The 14384-nt window shown below is 55.1% G+C and overlaps 5 protein-coding genes across 5 annotated transcripts; 4 read left to right on the top strand and 1 right to left on the bottom strand.

The window, feature by feature from the left end:
- Positions 1 to 196: 196 nt before the first annotated feature.
- Positions 197 to 3611, top strand: ATEG_06471 (Ran GTPase-binding protein LOS1; the record flags this gene model as incomplete). The annotated part of the gene is made up of 5 exons (XM_001215649.1): positions 197 to 208; positions 365 to 1955; positions 2009 to 3028; positions 3074 to 3528; positions 3585 to 3611. 5 exons carry the CDS (start codon positions 197 to 199, stop codon positions 3609 to 3611), a joined length of 3105 nt encoding a protein of 1034 aa, XP_001215649.1.
- Positions 3612 to 4218: 607 nt separating this feature from the next.
- On the bottom strand, positions 4219 to 6721 carry ATEG_06470 (uncharacterized protein; the record flags this gene model as incomplete). Its single annotated transcript, XM_001215648.1, has 4 exons — positions 4219 to 4375; positions 4420 to 6070; positions 6119 to 6376; positions 6421 to 6721. The coding sequence occupies 4 exons, from the start codon at positions 6719 to 6721 to the stop codon at positions 4219 to 4221; spliced, it is 2367 nt and encodes a 788-aa protein (XP_001215648.1).
- A 511-nt stretch (positions 6722 to 7232) lies between these two features.
- Positions 7233 to 9109, top strand: ATEG_06469 (uncharacterized protein; the record flags this gene model as incomplete). The annotated part of the gene is made up of 5 exons (XM_001215647.1): positions 7233 to 7595; positions 7808 to 7848; positions 8281 to 8676; positions 8731 to 8798; positions 9048 to 9109. The coding sequence occupies 5 exons, from the start codon at positions 7233 to 7235 to the stop codon at positions 9107 to 9109; spliced, it is 930 nt and encodes a 309-aa protein (XP_001215647.1).
- A 954-nt stretch (positions 9110 to 10063) lies between these two features.
- On the top strand, positions 10064 to 11471 carry ATEG_06468 (uncharacterized protein; the record flags this gene model as incomplete). The annotated part of the gene is made up of 5 exons (XM_001215646.1): positions 10064 to 10132; positions 10202 to 10368; positions 10458 to 10865; positions 10919 to 11279; positions 11421 to 11471. The coding sequence occupies 5 exons, from the start codon at positions 10064 to 10066 to the stop codon at positions 11469 to 11471; spliced, it is 1056 nt and encodes a 351-aa protein (XP_001215646.1).
- Positions 11472 to 12099: 628 nt separating this feature from the next.
- Positions 12100 to 14274, top strand: ATEG_06467 (uncharacterized protein; the record flags this gene model as incomplete). The annotated part of the gene is made up of 3 exons (XM_001215645.1): positions 12100 to 13078; positions 13128 to 13190; positions 13337 to 14274. The coding sequence occupies 3 exons, from the start codon at positions 12100 to 12102 to the stop codon at positions 14272 to 14274; spliced, it is 1980 nt and encodes a 659-aa protein (XP_001215645.1).
- Positions 14275 to 14384: the final 110 nt, after the last annotated feature.

Here is a 14384-nt window from a genome sequence, read left to right as displayed (position 1 = left end):
TCCCACCCTCGTCAGTGACGATTGCGGCCCACACAGTTTCATTACCGAGCGGGTCCCTAGCCTCGTCATGATACCCATGAGCCTCCGCCGCCTTTGATTTTTATCCCGTCCACCGATCGACCCTCTCCCCTACACCACCCCCCTTTGCCTGCTTTCTGAGTCCGTTTGGCTCCGAAGGCATTCTGGCTGGTCGAAGATGGAAGAGCAGGTAAGATTTCATCTTTCCGTCAGCTTCCTCCGCAGCGAGGACAGGGAATGGGGGAAAAAGAAATGAGCAAACACCCCACCATTCCCCTCGTGCCCCTCCGCTGCATCAGACAATCCCATTATCCCCCCATCCATGCTTCTCCAACGTTCCTAACAGCTGGTCCCGCTCTTCCAGGTCGTAAATGCCATCCAGATCGCCTCGAATCCTTCCGCAGACCAAGCCCTCAAGGCGCAGGCCTTCGACTATGTCAACCAACTCCGCTCCGATCCTTCGGGATGGCAGATCTGTCTAGCGCTCTTCACCAAGACCCCCCAACACTCCGAAGTCGTGCGCCATGTGGCTTTGGAGGTTGTCAATAGTGCCGCGCAGGCCGGTCTGATTGATCCCCAGGCCTTGGGGTACGTCCGCGATGGCTTGATGGCCTACCTCCGTCAGGTCTACGCCCAGGAGACTGCCACGCCCGACTCCCCCGGCATCCAGAACAAGATCGCCCAGACCATCACCTTCCTCTTCTCCGCGCTGTACGGCAATGGCTGGGAGTCCTTCTTCGACGACCTCCTCAGCCTCACCTACAAGAGTCCCTCCAGCACCGGTCGTGATAACGCCCCCGGCATCGTCTTCTACCTTCGCGTGATCAACTCCATCCACGACGAAATCGGCGACGTCCTCGTTTCCCGCTCCCGCGCCGAACAGGACAAGGCGAACTCGCTCAAGGACTTGATCCGGATGAGGGATATGCAGAAGATCGCCGGCTCGTGGCAGGAGATCCTGTCCGACTGGCGCGATGGGAACGACATCATCGTCGAGATGGCCCTGAAGGCGGTGGGCAGTTGGGTGAGCTGGATCGACATTGGGCTTGTTGTGAACCAGACCATGCTGGATCTGCTGTTTCAGCAGCTGGCCCGCGCGCAGAAGGCGGACCTCCGTGCCGGGGAGGACAAGGTGCGTGACGCCGCCGTCGACGTCTTCACGGAGATTGTCGGCAAGAAAATGAAGGCCGAGGACAAGGTCGACATGATCATCTTCTTGAACCTGGACACCATCGTCTCCCAGCTCTCCAACAGTCCCCCGCTCCACGAGAACCGCTTCACCTTCAAGTACGACACCGATCTGGCCGAGACGGTCGCCAAGCTGGTCAACATCACCGTCTGCGATATCATCCGCGCCCTCGAGAACGAGTCGACCACCCCCGAGAGCAAGGAGAAGGCTGGTGGCTTGCTGCAGGCCTTCCTTCCGCACATTCTGAGATATTTCTCCGACGAATACGACGAAGTCTGTTCGACCGTCATCCCCTGTGTCAGTGATCTGCTCCAGTACCTGCGCAAGATCGCCAAGTCGAACCCTGCTCTCGCCGCCCAGCACTCCTCCACCCTCCTCCCGATCCTGAAGGCGATCATCGCCAAGATGCGGTACGACGAGACCTCGTCCTGGGGTGATGAGGACGACCAAGCCGACGAGGCTGAGTTCCAGGAGCTCCGCAAGCGATTGGGGGTGTTGCAGCAGAGCATTGCAGCCGTCAATGAGCAGCTTTACATTGACGCCGTGTCGGAAGTCGTGGGGACTACGTTTGAAAATCTTCGCCAGTCGGGCGCGCAGGTCGACTGGCGTGACTTGGACCTCGCCCTGCACGAGATGTTCCTCTTCGGTGATATTGCCGTCAAGGCGGGTAGTCTTTACACCAAGGGTGTTCCCAACAACGCGGCAGCGGAGCGCCTCGTCGAGATGATGATGCGCATGGTCGAATCTGGTAGGTGGCTAAATTTCTTAATAGCGATGTCAAGCCTTTCTAACCCCCGAAAGATATCAGGTCGTTCACCCACCCCGCCACGCAGCTTGGATACATGGAGATCTGTGTGCGCTACAGCTCGTTCTTCCTCAACCACACCCAGCTGATCCCCGGCGTTCTGGAAAGCTTCCTCCAACTCATCCACCACCCGATCAAGAAGGTGAAGACCAGATCGTGGTACCTGTTCCAGCGTCTCGTGAAGCAGCTTCGGGCACATATCGGCAACGTCGCCGAGAATGTCGTGGGGGCGTTGGGCGACCTACTGGTGATCCGCGCGGAGCTGGCTTCCGAAGGTTCGGACGGCGACGACTCGGATGATCATGAAGGCTCCGTCGATGCGGTCTTTACCAGCCAGCTTTATCTGTTCGAGGCGGTCGGCATCATTAGCTCGACGCCGACGGTGCCAACGGACAAGCAAGCCCTGTATGCGCAGTCCGTTTTGAGCCCGGTATTTGTGGACATGGAGAAGAACCTCGCCCCTGCCAAGGCCAACGACGAGCGCGCGGTGCAGCAAATCCACCACGACATCATGGCCCTGGGGACGCTGGCCAAGGGATTTTCCGACTGGGTGCCAGGAACTCATTCGCCCGCCTCTCTTCCCGCGGCTGAAGTGTCGGAGGTCTTCCTCCAAGCGTCCGAAGCGACGCTGGTCGCCCTCGAGTCGTTGAAAGGGTCGTTCAGCGTGCGAACGGCCGCGCGGTTTGCCTTCTCCCGGCTCATCGGCGTTCTGGGCTCGCGCATTCTCCCTCAGCTGCCGCGGTGGATCGATGGTCTGATGACGCAGACGTCGTCTCGGGATGAGATGGCGCTCTTCCTGCGTCTGTTGGATCAGGTGATCTTTGGCTTCAAGGGCGAGATCTACGGCATTTTGGATGCGCTGTTGACCCCTTTCCTGCAGCGGGTGTTTTCTGGAATCGCCGATCCCACGACTGGTACCGACGACGAGATCCATCTGGCGGAGTTGAAACGGGAGTATATCAATTTCCTGTTGGCGGTGTTGAACAATGATCTGGGCGCGGTGATCATCAGTGAGAGTACGTTTGTCTATTGTTTTACGGAAGATGAGCTAACGTGTGTAGGAAACCAACCCATGTTCGACACGGTGATCACCACGATCGAACACTTTGCCAAGGACGTAGAAGACTACACCACGGCCAAGATGGCGTTCTCGCTTCTGTCGAAGATGGGCAGCTCGTGGGGCGGGCCGGACATCACCCCGGACGGCGCCAACGGGGCAACGGCGCAGCAGGTGGCGCTCCCGGGTTTCGGACAGTTCATGATCACGCGCATGTCGCCGCTGTGCTGGGCGCTGCCGGCCACGCCGAGCTTCAACTCGAAGGACGCGCAGGCCAAGCAGGTGCTCGCGGAAGCGGGTGGCCTGCAGCGCACGATCTACGGCAAGACGGGGATGGAGTATATCGAGTACCTCCGGGACCGGGAACTACCCAGCATGGGCATGGGAGCGGAGCTGGTGGAAGAGTTCGTGGGTGCTTTAAGCCGGCTGGATCTGAAGGGGTTCCGGCAGTTCTTCCCAGTACGCCTTCCCCCTTTTCCCCTTATTCGTCTGAGACCATATACTAACGGCAGCAGTCCTTTATCCAGCGATTGAGCGCATGATTTATAATTTCCTTATGTTCCCTGTGCTCTCGGTCTTCTCGCTGTTTTCACTTAGATTCCCCCACGGTTTGATTTATGACTGATGTGATGTTCTCATGTGATCCTGCACCCTGATGAGGAAGCCTAAGAAGTGAAGAGAAAAGAAATGAAAAGAGGAAAAGAAGAAAAGTATATAGTTTGCGAGGCATTGCATGATCGGGCGTTCGCATTGATTGACTGGATTGCCTTACGAAAAGCGAAGACGCATTCACTCCGCTACGATATGGAAAAGGTCTGGTCGAGGCAGGGATGTAGAGATGATGTTAGGTAGTTGGTAGTTGGAGTGATATAGAATGCAGGCATCAGAAGATCATCACTTACGGAGTAACCTGAGGTAGAACATACACTATAGAAATACTATGCTATCTATCCCCCACCACTCCCTCCTCCGCCGCCGCCGCCGCTCCCCCCGCCACACCCTCCGCCGCATCCACCCCCTCCGCTTCCGCCCCCATCACCACTCCCGCCACATCCTCCACACGCCGACGAAGAACCGCACCCCATCGAGCCGCAGTTGGCGGGCGCCGACGCCGACGTGCCCCCGGTGCCACCACCACCCCCGGCGCCATCAACCTCGCACCAGACCACTCCGATCTGCGCATCCGTCGTGACAGTCGCTAACCCTAGCCCAACACCAACTCCTATAGCGGTGGCTACAGTAGCTGTAGTGGCAGTCCTCCCAGCCCGCATATAAACATTTGCAGCATCCTCCCCGAGTACAGGCCCTATATCAACACGCCGCACCATCTGCTCCCGAAGCCGGACATACCACTCCCTCCGCAGCGCGGTGTCAAGACCCGCCCACGGCGCAAGCAACACAGGCCGACACGGCGGCCGCGCACAGTGTATTCCCCCCGTCCGCGCGTACGGCGCGATCCGCTCCAGCGTCGCAGGACGATGCTCACAGTCGACGGGGGTCGATAGCCAAGCCGTCGCGGCGCAAAAGCGCGGAGAGCGGGTCATAGCCACGGCGCCTTTTACTAGCGTTTCCGACGCAGCGAGCAGGGTGCGTCTGTTGACGGCCCAGTCTGTGCTGTTGTTTTGTGGCGGGTAGAGGAACTGTGGGCGTATGAGGTGGTGCGCGAGCGTCGACCATGCGTCCAGCGGGTATGCCCAGAGGTGCTTGGAGAGCGGGCAGCTGCCGCAGCGGGTGGTGGCGGGGTTGTGTGCTTCTGTGCAGTCCCAGGGGAAGAGGGGGGTTGTGGCTTTGGGGTCTGGGACGGGGGCCGGGGCAACCCAGTCTGTCCAGTATTCTGTTGATGCGTCGAGGAAGTCTGTGGAGCGGTGGAGCGGGGCGCGGAGGTAGGTTTCTATGAGGCCTGGGGCGATGTCGTGTTTGGTATGCGGGACGGGGCGGGGGGATGGTGGGGTGGAGAGGAAGCTGAGGAGGTACAGGGGTGGTTCTGGTTCTGTGTTTGGGATGAGAGGCGCGAAGAGGGATGCGTCGAGGAGGGAGGTGAGGGAGTCGCTGGGGGATGGGGATTCGGTGAGTCGGGTGGTGAGACTGGCAAGGTAGGTTGTCAGTCGGGGGCTGAGCAGGGCGTGCAGGCTGTCGAGGAGGGTTTGTATGGTGTCTTCTGACGGGGAGTCTGTCTCGCTGGCTGCGACGAGGAGGTTGACGATCTCAGTCTCTAGAGGGCTGTCGTCGAGACTGGTGAATGGGGCGCCGATGACCTGCTTCAGCACGGCGAGGGTGCGTTTTGGTGTCGCTAGCCGCTGCTGTTGGGACAGGGTGCTGTCCGCAGCGATGGCGAGATAGCGTCGCGCGGACGGTGGGAGTCTCTCGTGGAAGACTGCTGGCTCGCGCGGCGATATCACTATCCTGCCGTGGGCTATCTCGACGAGAATTGGACCGACGCGAAGCGCCGTGGATCTCTGCGCGGGGTATCTCTCTTCTATCTCGTTGAGCAGCTGGGCGACGTCCGCATCTGTTGGCGTGGGTTGGCGCGAGGGCTCAGGTTCACGCCTACGCCCGCGGATGGAGATGCGCTGCGATAGAGAGCGTTTGGTCTGAGTCTGCGGGGGGCGCAGTAAGGCGAGAAGTCCCTCGTATTTGGCTTGGGTGACGAGATCACCCAGCCGCAACAGCATACACCTTAGTCCGCCGGCGACGTTGAGATGGTTGTCGCCCGCGGCGATGGGGAATAGATTGCGCATGCGGCCCTGGGAGTCGACGCGGACGACGTCGCGGCAGAGGCAGAGACGCTGGCTCATGGGTGCGTCGATGGTCTCGAGGATGCAGTACTTGTGTTTCTTGGTGAAGGAGGCGTCGCCGTAGTGTTGGGCAAAGTAGCAGTCTTCGCAGATCATTGTGACGGGTGGCTTGGTGAACATGCTGCCTTGGATGATGGCGTTGCAGGAGGTGCATTCTTGGGGGGCGAATGTCGGGATGCCCTGTTTGTTGATGCTGGATATTTTGACTGAGATGGTGGTTAGATAGAGTCATAGACAGGCGCTGGGAGACGTACGTTGGGGAGTGCTGGGGGCTTTAGATGGGACATGCTCGATGAGTTTGTCGATGTCCAGGAAGCCAGCTGCTTGGAGGAGCGTCCATGCTAGGTGGTGTACTCCAGTGTATTTCGGGGTGTCTGTTCGTAGCAGTTCTCGTAGTTCAGTGCGTACTTTGATCCTGGAGCGCTCGGCCTGCGCGTCTCGGATGACATTCTCTAGAGAGGCGATATAAGGATCCTTGGAGGAGCTCGTTGATCCGCTCTGCTTTTCGTTTGCTGTGACGATTAGTGGTATCCAATCTGGTCGACGGAAAACATACCATATTCAATGGCGTATTGTCTCGCCTCCAGACTTACATGGTCGATAAAAGTATCGAACCCATGGATGTGATCGTCGTTGTCCACATGAATGCTAACGTATTCGGGCTGTCGCCAGATATGCAACGTGTGGATGATGTTTTGCACTTCGAGCTTGATCCCATCCCAGTACAGCTTTCCCAGTTCCTCTTCTAGATGAAGCCTTGCTGGTCCGATAGCCTCCCAGGCAGAGTCTGGACGAGCTGGCACAGGATTAGACTGAACAGGCGAGGGCTTGTGTCTAAAGGCTTTCAGTTTGTACATGTTGGATGACTGAGACTGGTGACGTTGAGGCAGACAAGGTTGTACGTCGTGTTATATAACGTGGTGGACGAGCTCGTGTTGGGGCACTCGTGCCCGAGACTAGATCCATACCCGGAGAAGGATGAGGCGCAGCAGCTAATGCTACCTAGTTATGTGTTGATCTATACCTATCTACTTGGCTTTTCATTAGTTGGACAAAGCGGCCGCATTACCTTCCCTTATATAGACTAAGGCCATGAAAATCAGTTTTCGGGGAGCTGGATACACTTGCTCCCCTTCCACATCCCTATTAATCCAGAGCATGTTCCGAATTGCCTTTCTACCCTCTCTCTACGTGGAAGGCGCCGTCTTCGTCCATCTGTGATGCCTATCAGGGCCGTCAAGATCCGGCCTTGAATCCTTGTTGACGCTGTCGACTTTGATCCGGTAAGGTCGCCACGAAGCACCGGGCTCCTGCACTAATCTTGGATTCAGTTACTCTTTTGACTAGCTGTGTTCCGGTCCATCCATGATGGAGATGAGCCCGACCGGATTCCCGACAGTCATGCTCATGGACTATGCCGGTGTCCGGTTGCAGGGCGAGTACGACGAGGAGTACTGGGGCGTAGAACTGAAGGCCTTGGCTATTGGGCTGAATCCCTACCTGGTCAGCGAGAATTGCGACATTCGTACGGTCAAGAACCCTCTGGCTAGGAGTACGGCGGAGAGCACCCGGACGAACGGGCTGCTGCAATCGTCAGGGAGGACATGGAATGGCATCATCTTTGCAAACGGAACTGTGCTCGATGATCCTCCTGCGAACTACCGTCCATGGAAGGAGTCTGTCCTGCGCAATGGAACCGTGTTTGCTAACGGGACGGTCCTCACTCACGACGTACGCGTGTCAGACTCGTGGTACAAGGACCATACTCCCTAGGTAAATGGCAGGGGATTTGGATCCAGGATGAAGAGCTGTTTTAGTTTTACTTTAGGGCTCCAATAGGAAGCTCGTTGAAGGATGCTACCTAGGTATCTATGTAGCTGTAATATACAAATTCCACCTATGGAAGCGCTGGAAATATAGATATGTCTACTGCAACCCCGCAGCACAGCCTCCAAAGATACTATACTACAGTACAAAGTGCAAAGTACTACATAAGTGGATAATGGAACAGAAATCCCACTCGTGGTGGCCTTGTTACCACCGCCACCATGGCACTCACAACGCCCTTTATCCCCCCTCCAGACTGCAGCATCCAAGACCTCACCACAATCACAACAACCTCGTACTCCACCGCAGAAACCGTCCCAGTCCTCCTCTCGGATCCTGCAGACCCGCGCTTCACAGAATGCCAACCCTCTAACTGGGCCTCGGCCCCCTCCTCCAGCCGCTTCTCCTACAGTCCCGCCGTATGTCCCAGGGACTGGCTGGCATGGTCGATCGCCACAACCGAGCTCCAAGCCGAGACGGTCACTACCGCGTGGTGCTGCCATACGTGCGTCTACTTACTCTTTCTCCTGTCACCCCACCAGGCTACTCCGTGATACTGATGGATACATGGATATGGATATGGATATAGCGGCTACACCCTGGAACCCTATCCAGCCTATACCCTCCTCCCCTACATGACCCAACCCTGCATCCGCACCATCCTCCCCGACTCATCCCTATCCTCGACAATAACCGCAACCCGCTCCCACGGCACCGGCCCAACCATCCCCTTCACATCCGGCATCGCCCTCCACGCGCCCTGGCATATCACCTGGAGAGAAGGCGACCGCGCGCTCCTCTCCCCACAGCCGCCTATCCTCCGCGCCTCCGAGACCATCCGGTACTGGGTCCCCGGGGAGGCGGTCGATGATGCGAATACGAATGTGGCCGGGGACCAGGGCGGGATGGACGAGAGGACGGGGTTGGGCCTCGGCTTGGGGATTGGGCTTGGTGGGGGAGTGGTTCTTGTGGCGGGGGTGGTTGGGTGTGTTTTTTGGCGGAGAGGGAGGAGGAAGTAAGGTATTGATTATAGGAGCAGGATGGAGGAGACAAGACTGGAGAAGGATCTAAGCCCCCGTGGAGAGCTAATTCCTTCTAACGCGCAAAGTGAGCTCCTAGGATCTACCTCTCCCACCGGATCATCTCGGACAATCTGATTTACAGGAAACTTGTCGTCCCTGTACCACGTAGCAGGTTACAGACTAGAAAGAGAAGTTAGTTATGAAGTCGAGGCGATGCCACAGCAAGCTAACTTTCTTCAAATTCAACCACCTCCTCTGTAGGTGTGAGAACCTCCGATCTCCCGTCCTGAATGTCAGTTTGTTGCGTCGTTCGCATATATACTTGATTTTCTAGGTGCGTTGATGGCCTACTCTTTCCATTTTAGTGCTCACCCTTCGTCGCTTTGTGCTCACTGAGTAGACCTGAGCACGCCCCGCGCACGTCCTGAGCAGCCTGAGGCAATCACTGAGCACGGGGTGAGCGAGAGACCGAGTGCCCTGAGCGAGTAACCTCAATAAACTATAGCCCATCTAATGATCACCCTCCTGCCCGCTTCTCTACTCGTAGTCCACTCTTGCCCGCCACGCTACCCTAAAGCCCAGCACTCCTATTAGGTCTCTTCCCCCAGTAGCAGCAAGCATATTGAAGACGGTGGGAAACGCAATCACCGACGGTAGATTCGGGAATTTCGTGTAACCTCATACCAGGAAGCTTGAGTGTATACGAGCCTCGACACATACATATGCAGGTTCGTCAGGATGGGATTTCATTGTACCAAAAATATTAACAAACTATGAGCATTTGATCGTTATGATGTCCTACACTGGGAATAATTGTTCTTTGATGGGTGAGATTTGGACCAGCGCCTCGGTTCATACCGGGGCAGGATTACAATATCTCGGTTCTAGTCACAGTTGGGCCCTTCGTAGCTGTGCTCTGAGCCCAACCATTCGCAATTCAGATTCTGTTGGGACAGGGTTCCTAAACATGATCGTATTAAATGAGGTCGATTGCCATTGAATACTTTGCTGGCAACCCATCTTAAAGGCAAACCCAGAGCACAACACGTTTTAGCCATCGCCCCTTTATTTTGCATTTGGGGACCCAGATTTCAGAACCCTCACACACTTGCTTCATCACTCTACTGATTCAGAACGAGAATTTCTTGGATTGGTAATAGGATGTCCGGCGCCGCTGACCTTTTCCATACACTGTGGAACAATTGTTCCTTGATGATAGTTTTAGCTCTCATCAGCTATATGTCACTGGTGAAGGTTCTTCGGTACCGGCGCATGGCAGACATAGTGGCTCCATTTTCTAATGGCAGAAGGCCGTTGTCTAGTATGACAGTCAAAGAAGCTCATGCAATTATGGCGCAATTGCAAGAACTGGAGTTTCCACACGCATTTGCCAAGGCTCGTCGAATGGCTCTACTGAAGGTACGATAAAAACATATGTGGATTTGACTGGCTTAATCTAAACAATTCTCTACCTTACTACCAAAACAGGCCGGAGGTATCCCGACAATGTCAAAGCTTTTCGCAGTTACGGGCCAGAATAACAGGCGCAATGCGGGCAAGCGCGCTGTTGACACGGAAATTCTCTTGCGGGAGTCGCAGTCCCAGCTTCGAGATTCGGATCGTTATGCGTCAGCCGTGGCGAGAATGAATTATCTGTATGTTGGACATACCTTAAGCTTCGCCTTCCTCATTGTGAAGGGAGTTGCAGTCTTCCATTCTGCTAACCACTCTGTCATCGGCTCAGCCATGCCCGCTACCGCCGCGCCAATAAAATTACCGATGATGACCTCCTCCACACATTAGGCGATGGCCTTGCCGAGATCCTTAATGTGGTTGAGAGAGAAGAGTGGCGACAACTTACGGGCGTTGAGAAATGTGCCCTTGGTGTTTTCCACAAGAACTTAGGCGAAGATATGGGAATCCCATTTGACGTGCTTCCTTCATATAGAGAAGGTTGGAAAGATGGCCTGCACTTCGCGTTAGAACTGAGAGCTTGGACAATCTCCTATGAAAAGAAAGTCGCGCGACCAACGGCAACAAACAATCAATACGTCCGCGTCTATGTTGATTCTGCGCTCCCTAGCTGCATAAAACCAGTGGTACGACAGATGCTGGGGGCCGACTTGGATGAAGTCATGAGGACGAGCCTTGGGTAAGTTCTGCGCACATTCCACCGTAACCCCTGTGCTTTACTCACGGCTCCAGTCTTGAATCACCCGGCGTTCTTCTCTCCCTTGTGTTGAGCCTCATCCGAAACTCACGAAAGGTAATTCTTCGATACCTGGCCCTTCCGCGCCCCTCCTTCCTTGCCGTCAAGCTCGTACACGATACCCCAAACCCGGCCACGCAATTGTATAACTTCGAAAGAATGGGCTTGCAACCATGGTACATCCGACCTACCATCTGGTCGAAGTGGGGACCCGCGGCGTTGTTGGTTAGAGTATTCGGAGGCAAGATGCCGGGGTCGCGCGGAGACCGGTATCAGCCACAAGGATACAACTTGCTCACAATCGGACCGGAACGACAGAAGGGAAAGGGTTTGGAAGAGATGAACCTCGATATTGAGGTAATCAAGGCGAGAGGGATTGCCACATGTCCATTTTCCCAGGCAAAGTCGGGTGGCTTCAGATGAGGGTCCAATATTCACCAAGCTGGGGATTATAGGGATGATGGTTGTTCGAGGATAGCGGCCCTGAAATGATTGTAGATATCTTTCCATGAATTTGCTGGCGCCTTTGAGAAGCCCGATGCCCTCTGATAGAATGATACCTAGGACGCTAGAGCGCTAAAGCAAGGAAAGGAATCATCCGAAAGGTTACCTTTGTAGAACTCCTGTCGCATGTGAGGTCTCAGGATTATCCAGTCAGCTTCTTATTATCAAAACAATGAGCGCAGCTCTAAGAGCAACGCTCGTGTAAGGATAGGTTTATTTAAAGCGGGACTGCTTTGCAATACTCGACTTAATTGGTGAACTCTCCAGTTGGCTCACGGAGAATGGGCGTCTGCTCTCGTAGAATAATATCTCTCTCGTCATATGTCTCCGATTACAATATCCCATCTTGGTCCTAGATTCTCAACTATATATTAAGCTCCATCGATCTTGTGCATACAGCCGTTCCATAAATCGTGGCCGCGGGTGAAGATGGGAATGCATAAGTATGGATGTTGGGAAATTGGTCCCTCCATAACAGGTATGGAGCTGCAATTTCTGCACTGTTATTAGAGTCAGCAAATCTGTGGACCCAACCTTTGTTGAATTGCCGAGGTTTAACTGATTACAATATCTGAAGATCACGATTTTGCATTTCACGCAACTTTGATTAAATCGATACAGTTCATCATGCACGGCAGTAACTATAGAGTTTAAAGCCGAGTTATACCCAAAGATGACGCCTCGCCGGTCACAACGAGTAGGACGCCCCCGCCTGGACGGCAGCAGCGAGGCCATACTCTCCGACGATCGTCGCACCCAGGTCCGTCGCGCACAGCGCACATACCGACTGAAGAAGGAGGCCATTTTTCGAAATGCGACTGCCAGGGCAGAACAGCTCGAAGCGAAAATACGCACCGCCATTGAAGAAGCAGCTGGGCTTTCCGAGGTCGCCACAGAGGCGCAGCTGCAGCTCTCTCATCCGGATCTCCATGCACGATTGAAGAGACTTCAGGAAATCCTAGCTGAGGGTAATATCATCATTGAAAGGGGTTCCCCTGCCGAGTCCTCTCCAGATTTGCCGCGACATCGTGGGCCGGTGTTTAATGCGCAAGTTCAACCGCCCAAACATCACTCTCTTCCCTCTCCCCTACCAACCAGGCAGTACACATATGCATTCCAAGAAGTGCGCTTCGCTCGTAGATTACAGCGATACAGCCTCGAGCACGCATATCGCCTCTTTGCAGAATCCAGTTCAGAGCCTGGTGAGATCTACCGCGTGTTCCGCCTCGTCCCCTGCGTGAGGGACCCGGACAAGACCCAGCCGCGATTCCGGCAACTCTTGCTGGGCGGATGCACAGACTCTCTCGAGGTACCTGGTCTGCCATTTTACAGCATCGGTGGCGCGGGCACGCATTTCCCGGATGTTGACGGGGAAGGTAATGCAGTATACCCGGCAAATAGTCGGATGCCGCGGCGGATTTTGGGGTTGCTGCCGTGGGCGGAGCTAGGGACTAAGGGAGGTGGAGATCCTCTGGAAGTCTTTGGGCTTGGAGGTGACTGGTTTGATTGTCGTGACGTGGAGGGCTACCTCAAACTGCATGGGGTGGAGGTAGATGGGGGTTTGTTTCCTGCTCTGCACATACCCAGGGGACAAACAGAGAGTGATAGTACCTGGCCTTCCTATGTCTTGGATGTTGAGGGATTCTTTTCACGTGAGTTCCCCATCTTCTCCAGCGAGAGTTCTTCTGCTGACCACTCCAGGTCTTCTCTCTGGGCTCGTCATCCTCGGCCGTGCGCCTGGGTTCAGGAAGACGGACGTTAGGCGTGCGTTGCGAGCTTCGGCAAAGAGAGTTCCACGTCATATATAACCTGGTCGGTTATTGAGGTTATGCCCAAAATGCACCTCGGGGTCTTTGGCCGATTACAATATCTTTGGGTTAGGACTTGATTACAATACTTTGTACCCTTAGGCCGATATCAAGTCCTAGGGCAGCATCCCTATCCTTTATACTGTGATACCAAACACACAGCCACCATGGCCTCGCTCAAGTTGGAAGACCAGATTGCCATCGAGCCCATCGGCACCGACTGCTACCGCTCCATTGTTCCTCCCATCTGCATGGGTGACCTGGCCGACTGGGCCTACGGCGGCAACATTTTAGCTGTCGCTGTCAACGCCGCCTACGCGACTGTCACAGAAGGCCAGCACCTGTACTCCATCAGTGGCCACTTCGTGCGACCCGCCAGCCCATTTCAGAAGCTCATCTGCCGCGTGGAGCGTATCCGCAACACACGCACGTTCCAAACAAGGCTTCTTCGCATCGTCCAGCCCGAAGGAAAAATCGAACAACTGTGTCTGATCGCAACGGCAGATTTCCACATCGATGAACCGGCTGACCTTGTGAACTATTCTACTCGTCCAAAACTCCTCGTCCCGTCAACGCCAGCGGTGGAAACCGCAACAGAAAAAACGCAGGAACGAGGACTCTACAGGATTCTCGACACGATGATGGAGGTCCACCCTCACAGTACCGACCTGGATGGCAGAGACGTCTCGGATATCGTCTCAGCTGATCGGTTCCGTATTCAGGGAGCTCTTCATACAGAGGCGAACCGAATCGCTGCCCTTGCGTTCTATATGGACCGCGGACTTGCGTACGTTCCGGCTAACCATTCCGGTTATAGCTTGTTCCAGGCCAGTGCCTGTGCAACTCTCGACTTTGCGCTTCGAATTCTGACTCATGAATTTGATTTGCAAAATTGGCATGTCAGTGAGAGACAGACCTTTTGGGCAGGGAATGCGAGGGCGCTCAGCGAAGGGAGGGTTTTCACTGAGGATGGTCGGTTCCTGGCGAGTATGACGCAGAAGACGATCCTGAGGCCGCAAAGGGGGACGGCCAAGATGTGATAGTTCTGCTCCTTTCCTAATTTGTATTTCCTGAGGGTTGTATATCCTGTCTTAAGACACCTAGAGTAATGAGTGAAAATTAAGGATGATCGAGCCTGCACTGTCTCGAA

Source organism: Aspergillus terreus, genomic scaffold, assembly GCF_000149615.1.
Source record: "Aspergillus terreus NIH2624 scaffold_9 genomic scaffold, whole genome shotgun sequence".
Lineage (NCBI taxonomy): Eukaryota > Fungi > Ascomycota > Eurotiomycetes > Eurotiales > Aspergillaceae > Aspergillus > Aspergillus terreus.
Note: the sequence above shows the minus strand (reverse complement) of the source record. Positions and strands in the feature narration are given on the sequence as shown.